This window comes from Lepisosteus oculatus, chromosome 6, assembly GCF_040954835.1.
Source record: "Lepisosteus oculatus isolate fLepOcu1 chromosome 6, fLepOcu1.hap2, whole genome shotgun sequence".
Lineage (NCBI taxonomy): Eukaryota > Metazoa > Chordata > Actinopteri > Semionotiformes > Lepisosteidae > Lepisosteus > Lepisosteus oculatus.
In genome coordinates this window covers 4,461,655-4,470,757 of record NC_090701.1, presented here as the reverse complement: position 1 = coordinate 4,470,757, position 9,103 = coordinate 4,461,655, and the positions used below count along the sequence as shown (strand labels likewise).

General features: G+C 41.2%; 1 protein-coding gene across 1 annotated transcript; it reads right to left on the bottom strand.

The window, feature by feature from the left end:
- Positions 1–4,830: 4,830 nt before the first annotated feature.
- Positions 4,831–8,175, bottom strand: igfbp1a (insulin-like growth factor binding protein 1a). Its single transcript, XM_006634568.3, has 4 exons — positions 7,697–8,175; positions 7,191–7,372; positions 6,378–6,506; positions 4,831–5,625 (listed from the first exon to the last, which is right to left on the bottom strand). The coding sequence occupies exons 1-4, from the start codon at positions 8,070–8,072 to the stop codon at positions 5,479–5,481; spliced, it is 834 nt and encodes a 277-aa protein (XP_006634631.1). The 5' UTR covers positions 8,073–8,175; the 3' UTR covers positions 4,831–5,478.
- Between the last annotated feature and the right edge of the window lie 928 nt (positions 8,176–9,103).

Below are 9,103 nucleotides of genomic sequence, written 5' to 3'. Positions count from 1 at the left end.
AAATCTGTTTGAAAAATGTCTGGAAAATATCTTCATGTTTCTTTTGAAGTACATTCTTTTTACTTCTTTGTTTTGGCAGATTTGAGACATTAAGAGGGTTTTTTTTCTCCACTACAGCCTGTCCAAAAATAAATGTTTCATTCAGGATTTAAAGCTCAGTCTGCTTTGAGAATTACACTCTTTCTCAGTGCAGGAGGAATGGTGACAACCAAGTCTTTGGCCCCAGTTGTTATAATTCTTGACATCATATATATATATAAGGTGGGTACCTGCGTCAGCAGACGTAGGCTGCAAAGGAACAAGTAATAGGTTTATTCTATGCTGAAAAGAGAAGAAAGAAAACAATGTTTCGGCCGTGGAGCCTTGTGTTGTGTTTTCTTCCTTCTCTTTTCAGCATGGAATAAACCTATGACTTGTTCATATATAAATATCATATGCAAATCGGTTTTGTTTTTGCATTTTGGCTCACATTTCCCCTCTCCAGCCCACCTCCACCTGTATGGCTGCTCCTTGGTTCATTGCTGACCCAGCAACAGGTCCCAGCCTCCTCGTCCTACAGCCAGGGGGCTGTTCCCCCAGGCCAGTGGGTCGTGCCACACTTCACTATGCCTAAATACTCAATAAACGTCCTCCAAAGCATCTAGCTCCTGGGACGTTGTTATTCCTTGTGAATTACAATGGACTGTGAACTGCTCATCAGGTATGACTGGGACTCTTCAAAAAGGGGAAAAAAAATTAGCCAGCAGGAATATCGTTTGAATACTTACCGGAAAAATCAAAATATTAATTGTAACAGCTGCAAAAGGTTTAAAATTTCATTAGTTGTGACATGCGAGATGACCCTCTATATTTGTATGGGCTTGATGTTATTTTCAGTGTTTGCAGTCCGAACATTAGCGTTGATGATCTAATGGTGTAGCAGGAAAGTCACTAGTGGAGGGCAGTCTGGGCTCAGTGCTTTAGACTGCACTGGTTAGAATCTGGGCCTTTCTCCTTAACAGTCTGTGATAGGAATACATAGCTGTCACACTGTACATGACTGGTCATACATCACCACGGTTGTGTGGTTTTAGTGTGGACAGAGTATTCTTAGCTTCTCAGGTAGCACTGTGCTGTGCCTGACATGTGTGAGTTTATAGTGCCATTGATCACAGTTGCACAAGCACAAGGAACACATGCAACTCTGGTCAATGGTTCTTGTTCTTTTAGTGAGTTTGCAGTGGGAATAGGATTGACAAATACACATTGGTACACATGGCTGCAGCAGTGAACTGATTTAATAAAAAGTTGGTGTTTCCAGCTAGGGCATGCAGGAATGGGAAAGCAGCCCAATTTGCACTATTGAAATATACCATGCCGAGCGTATGTGTTTAGCCTCTTGTGATGACACTACATTTTGTTGAATTAATGATAATGGCTATGCTATTTTTTTTTTAAAAGTTAATGCTTTTAATCAAAACCTGAATTCCTCTGTAAGATGACCAGGGGAAGGGTCATCCAGGACAGGTATTTCAGGAACGACCTGCTCAATATACCCGACTTAGACCTGAGCAAGATGGCTGCCAAGAGAAACCAGCCGACCTGCAGATGGAAAGGGCTAAATCCGAAAAACAGGTGTGTCTCGTCAGGAAACAAAATACTGTACATATGTCATGGAAACAGTGAACCAGTGTGGAAGCCAGTAGGTGAATGCATTTTGGAGGAGATAGTGGAATCAGGTTAGTGTCTGTGCGGATTGAAGAATAACGGATTAACGGAAGAAATAAAGAAATACGGTTTACGGTTGGTGATTTGGATACGACGCGAATTTGTGGTCCTTTACGGATTTTGGAACTCAGATTGAATAAGGATTAAAAGAACGGATTGCGGACTGGCTGGGAAGACGAACGGACTGGAGAAACGGAGAAAAACTCCACGGAAATTAAAGAAGAGAAGTGTGGTGTGAGTACTTTTGTCTCAGTTACATACACTTTTCCCCCAGGGACACTACGCCTCAAACTGAACACGTGTGTGGGTTAAAGAAATTAAGTTTTAGCAAAACCAGAAAAGGGAAAAAAAAACGAACTAAAACATTTTGTATGTGTAGTGAAAGTCATTGAGCTTTTCAAAGAGGTACAGTAGCTGAGGAGTGGATACCAGCATGGCTTAAATATCCCTTACCTCACATTTATCGGTTGGGGATGAACATAAGAGTGCCAGCAGCTAGAGAAACAATAGTTATTGGCACAAAATCCCATGAATGCAGATTAATGCAGATTGTTTGTGACTTGTTGTCTTGTCAATTGGTGAAGATCTCCCTCTTAAAATCAGTACCTTTCTCCTGCTGTATTTTTTTGCACATCTTTTGGTTTGACCTGCAGCTTGATGCATGTCCACTGGAGCATGCTGGGAAGAAGAAACAAGACTGCTACAGGGGAAGAATGAAACTGAAGAACTGATGTCAACAGAGGGCACTTCAGGGCATCATTTTGTGTGTTTGCAGGCATTTTGCAAGGGAAGTGAATGGGCAGTTTAAGAATCAATGGAGAAATATATACCGTATATAAGGATGTTTACAGTATACTGTATGTGTCACACCCTCTACAGCTAGAGGGCGCTCCTACTCTGTCCTGTTCCTAGTCTCCCTGTGCTTTGCTTGTCTTTCCGGTGTGTCTTTGTTTGGGGCTATATATTTCCGGGTCACCCTTTGCTCCTCGCTCAGCATTGAGGGTTCAGATGTCTTGAGACCCGTCTAGCACCAGGTCGTCTCCTCCGCGGCCTGAGGGCACAGGTTTCTACCTGACATCATCTGACCTCCTGAGCCTGCGCTAACCCCCATTTTTCTACTATGCATAGGGTCTTTTTTTGCTCTCCTGGCCATTCCTCGGCCTGCCCTTTCTGATATCCGTGAGAGAATGCTGAGCCGTACTTTGACCCCGCGAGCAGCATTTTTGTTTTTCAGTTCTCCTATTCTAATCGCGGGATGTCACTTCCGACTTCTGTGCCTGTGAGCGGGTCATTCAGGGATATGCCTTCACGACATCTGCTTACGAATACCTGGCTTTCCACAGGAAGTCACTCCCGGCATCCGTGACAGAATGTTGAACTTATTTTTTGCCCTGTGTGTGATGTTTTTCTATTTTTTGTTCCCAGATTTTTTGTTTTTACTTTTTTTTTTTACTCTTTTTTACTTACTTACTTTGGTTTTCTCACTTCCTGGTGTCCATGTTCCCTGAACCCTGTTTCCCTGGACTCTTGGTTCCTATATGCTGTGAGTCTTTCTCATGTGGTTTGTTGCCCTCGTCTCCCAGGTTTATTTTTGTTGTGTGTGCCTTTGTACGTGGTTTTTGTCACCCGGGCCCCCCCTCCTCTACTCAATAAAGGTTTTTACCCCGGAGGTTTCCTTTCAGTTAAATTAGGTTTTTCCTCCCCCAGCGCTGTGCAGCTCGTTTGTTTTTTGGGTGTCAGGAGCTTCCCGTGAAGGAGGTGGTACTATCACGCCCTCTACAGCTAGAGGGTGCTCCTACTCTGTCCTGTCCCTAGTCTCCCTGTGCTTTGCTTGTCCTTCTGGTTTGTCCTTGTGTATATTTCCGGCTCACCCTTTACTTCTGGCTCAGCATTGAGGGTTCGGATGTCTTGAAACCCGCTTAGCACCAGGTCGTCTCCTCCGTGGCCTGAGGGCATAGGTTTCTACCCGACATCGTCTGAACTCCTGAGCCCTGGCTAACCCCCGTCTCGCCGCTACGCATAGGGTCTTTTTTTCGCTCTTCTGTGCCTTTCTGACATCCGTGACTATGTAAATGTTTTCAAGAAGATTATTACAAATATAATATCAGACTATCGAACTACGGAAATAAGCTTTTTATCTCACCTCTGACCTAAAATAACTAAGTGAACTACTTAACTAAACGTACGTAAATACAAAGTCAAATCTCCAGTTTTTAGGCCGGAATCAGTTAGTTTGGAAAAGACTGGAAAAGTACCTTTAAACTTTCAGAGCTCTGGCCCTAATTAACTTGAACAGCCTATCTCTGGGCTCTCTCTTAGATTGAAATAAAGCTTTTACATTTTTCTTGCAAGTTGTTACATGATTTTAAGATTCAGGCCTATAAAACTGTGTGGGGAACGTTGTAATAATTTCTGGTGTACACATCTGAATTTGTATTAACAGGAACTGCAAATCGATAAACATGTAGTTAATCCGTAACGAGCCAAACTTGATTGGCATTTCTATTGCTATTGTTTCCATTTTGCACCTGATTCCTGGCAGGAAATTCCTGTTTTTTTTTAATATGGTGCAACACAGACAGCCTAAAAATATCCAAAAGAATTCGTGTTGTGAATGATATTATGTTGAACAGTTTCATGTCAGAAGGCCATTTCTGATTTTGAGATTTAAAGTATTACTGTATTATTACATTTATATGTCAATTTACTAATACACTTCACTTGGGTTATTAACAGTTCAAAGCAGCGGTATTTAAATATTTTACAATCTATCCTAGGTTTGAAATCGATCACCATGAATGTCTTATGCAACAGCACTTCATTGTGTGCTTGTCTATTAAAAATATAAAACAAAAAAAGTTAGATTCGACATTAGAGACATTTGTAAATGGAGGAAAAAAGGGAATGGTGATATCTATTATTATTATCCACAAGGTTTGATTGCATCATACCACAACATGGTTATCTAAGGTTTCCTTTCAATGACTTTGGCATCACACATTAACATTTGGTCAGGGCTGCTTTCCTAAGATTAGACCTCATATACCTGATACGAAAATCATTCCATTTTACCACCAGTCTTCTTTCAGACTAGATAAACTAACAAATTGAACACACACACTGTTACACCAGTGGCAGTTTATTCATTTTGATTTAAAAAATTGTGGAGTTAGGTTCTTCATAATCTGCATTATTCATCATACAAATGATTGCATCTCTGCAGTGTTTCTTTCTGTTTACAGAAGATTCTTAAAATGTCCAAAGTACCATAACTAACATTTGATAGACAATGAAGAAAAAAACATTTTATTGCCAAAAGTAAAGAAACAGTTAACAACTGAATGAATAGTTTTAGGCAGTTTAACGTGTTTTAACAGTTCCTGGTATTGTTATTATCTTTAAAAAAGACAAAATATAACATGTAAAGCCCTGAAAAAGCTTGGTTGAGGTAATTGTAATGATGGAGGATTCCAGTTATTTACAATGCATTTCTATTTACACTGATTAAATAATGTTAAGCTTATATACACATTAAAAACAAGAAAAAAAAACTTATGCTAACAAGCACAACAAAAAACAATAAATAGTGCTATATGTTTAAATAGTACTATACATTATACAACTCTTCTATTCCAGTTTTTATGAAATGTTACCATGAATTGCATTTTCTGGAACTCAGCTTTACAATCACTGTCAGTGTACCTGAGCTGAAATATAATATTAAGAACAATAAATAAACCACTTTAAGAATAAAGTGATAACAAGTGTGCCTTAACTAGCATGCTCCTGTCCACGCAAGGACAAGTAATGCTGACATTCAGCATCGCCTGGGAGTTCTGTTGATCCTGGGATTTTTTTCCCATTCCAAGGGGTGACACACCAACACTTTCCCATCTGACTTTCCAGGGATGTCTCGCACTGTAATGAAAAAAAAAAATACAGAACATGAACGGAAAGCTTAGGAGCCATCTAGCTGTGTAAGATAACACTGCAATCCCATCTGAAATGTAAACACTGCATTCAGACCACTCAGCTCATAGTGCAATCTCTAGGCCTGCCCAGATCAGAGCAAGTGAAGTCTTGTTCATGTGTTTCACTACTAATAATTACATGTTCAAAAGCACACATTCCGGGAGACTGGCAAAATCTGAATTTATTTGCCGAATTGAAAATGGCCCTTCATATCTCTAGGTTTTTCTGCAAAATGGAAAAAAAAAGATTCTCTTTCAAGTTCTGTTTTTTGTAAGCCATTTGGATGAGACTTATTGGCCTTCGTCCATTTCTTGGTCATGTTGAAAAAACACAAAGACAGAGCTGTCTATAAGGACATTATCTCTTTTGGGCAAAACTAGCCAGCTGGTATCCTGAGAATCTTACCTGAATAATTCTCATACAGAAGATAAACAGATGGCAAAGAATAGACACTGTATTTTTTAAAATAAAATGACTAATCTTAGTAATCTATTCCAAGCCTTAAACCATTTAAGTTAAATCAAGAACTGCACTCTCTTGGATGAAGAGATGGTAAAAAAAACACTACTGTTGGCAATTTTCACTTCAACACTCTCGATATTGTGATCACTTCTCCGCTCAGTGCCTTTCTTCAGTGTCAGGAGGGAAATTCATTGCCTCTTCACTGTTACGCATTGAGTATTACAGATGCTGCTCACCTGTTTAACGTTATAGAATCCATGTCTGTCACAGTTAGGGAGGTAGAACTTGGTAAACTTTTCCCCCATCTTTTGCTGGGCTTTTGCAATTTTTTCAAGGGCTCTCTGTAGTTCAGTTTGGCATGGGCCCTAAAAAAACACAGAAGATGAGAGATAAGAATTTTCAATTCTATTCAAACAATAAACAGATGTTGCTTTGAGTGTAGACACCATTATCAACTGTAAAAGTAATACAAATGTTACGTTAGTAAAAAGTAAGTTACATTAGTTAAACCTCATCTTATTTTATTGAAAACTTATTTACCAGAGCAAGGGAGTTTAAACCTGTTTGAGTGAATTAATTTAATGTAGATGGATACTTTATTGATCCTGTGAGGGAAATTGCAAAATTTAATTTAAAATGAAAGATTTTCACTTCTGTTATGCAATCAATTTCGACAGAGTGGGCAAAATTCTTACAAATTCTTAACCAAGAAACTTCAGCGCCTTATATCAGGGTTATTGAAATCTAACTCTTTGCCTGCCCTGGGCCTCTTCCACGTTGTGCTCTCACTGAGCTGATATAAAATTCCTGGCTTAAATGAAATACCTGTTAATATTTAATATTGTTATCCAAGTTCGAGGTACAGTAATTTAGCAGAGTCCATTCTAGACCTGGTGAGATGTGTCAGATACTTAAATAATTGAATGGTTGAATAATTGAGACAAAGACCCCGAACAAAAACCAAGTTGTGAATCGTGGGCTCCACCTGGTGGATATTCGTCAGTGATACAGGCGGTTCTATTTTATTGCTTTCTGCGCTTATCAATCACCTGATCTGCCACTTTCTTCCGGATGACATTGGCCTTGGCTTTCATGCTCTCCTGGGCTTCTGCGGCGCTCCTGGGGTCGAAGGGCTTGCTGTTTGTGACCAGGCCCAGGCGATAGGGAAGGGAGTCCTGATCCGGTGACGCTGCGGTGTTCTTAGTCTTTCCGTTTTCTGACTCCTTGTGCTCTGTGAATAATAATAACAATAATATTATTATTAATAATAACAATAATAATAATACATCTTTACTGCTGTACTTCAAAATAGGCAGGTCACGCTTTTTTTTGTGTGGCAGACGCATTACAATCTAAAACGAATATCAGACGCCAAACCACCAAACCAACTTTGGCACAGGATTCAATGCGAAACAAACAAACGAAAAAACCCAACCAATAACAACATTATGTTGCACCCAGCGTTATTGCTTTCCTAAAACAACTGCATTGCCCAATTGAGGGTCAAATACGGGACGAAGCCTGTTGGCAGATCTGCTCTGCTGGAGTGTCGCACCTGTAGCCTCGGGCGCCTGGATCAGTGCCGCTTCGGAGAGCTCCATGCACACAGCCCTCCCCGTGATCAGAGAGTGCAGGGGCCGCGCGTCGCCTTCCCGGGGGTGACACCGCAAGCCCGAGCCGCAGCGGGCCGTGTACACCCCGCAGGGCTCGTCCTTCTTCAGGGCGCAGGCCGGGCAGCACCCGCAGCCCGGCTCCCGGAGCACCTCCTCGCAGTCCGGCGCGACCGCGGGGCAGGCGAGCTGCCGCTCGGGGGTGCAGGGGGCGCAGCGAATGGGCTCAGGCGCCTGGCTCAGGGGCGAGCCCCCAGCCAGGGTCACGAAGCCAAGTCCGACTGCTGCCACCCAGAAGCACTTCGGAGATAATCCACTCATCACAATAAACGATGCACGAATAAAACGAGCAACTTGCGTCTTCTGAAGTCTTTTGGAAACTAAGTAGTGTCATCCGCGCACAGTGCTATTTATGCAGAAGTTTGTCCTCCGGGGAATGTTAATGTTTGACGCATTGCTTGTATTAATTATTTCTTAAGGTAAGGCGTACTATTCCATCGTCTTCTGATGTGTTTACGCAGATCCGGTCGACAGGGTGTTTGATTGCAACGTATGAGGGGCGTTAGTATTTACTTTGGAACGGACAGTACTTTTCTTCTCAGAGAAACAACAAACAACTGAAGGAAATGACTTCGCTCTTAGATGTTTCATTGTGGAAAAATAAGCGGTGTCGACGTCAAATTCCATCGAGTGCGTTTCTAGGTGGAAGTCAATTTTGAAATAGAAATAAGTAGAGACAGTATTATATTCAAGACCAAACGAACACATGCATGTTTAGTCAGTGCTTACTCGCACCTGTTTGAACTGCTTTATTTGGTCTTGGAGCTCTTAAACATCTTTGACAGACTGCCCGGGACACCTGAAGAAAGCTCCACAGCAGAAACGTTGTGTTTCTTTCGTATCCTTTCAGCAGGGAATAAACCTTTGTTCCTTTGCAGCCTACGCATGCCAACGCAGCTACCTACTTGAACTACTTCAGACTGCTCATTATAACATCACACTGAATCTTCACTGTACCTGACACAAACTGTACGTTTCACTAAATATTAAAATGGAGTAGAACTAGGACAGCTACAAAAGGTCTATCATTTTCATGTTCTTATACAATCATATTGTAAGACCTGTGAGCAGGAACCATGTGCAATGAGATGGAAAAATATCAAAATCTCTGTGCCAAAGGAGTGTTTCTCTGATATCCAGACACCTTCAAAGCTGCTTTTCGGTGCTCAGAAACTTACATGCCCCAATCCTCATTTAGTAAGGTGCTACAAAAAATCAGGAAAGAGGGATTTTATTATGAATTGTTCTATAGGGGATTTTCCTTTATGAATTCTAACGTTGGAGAGCTGCCT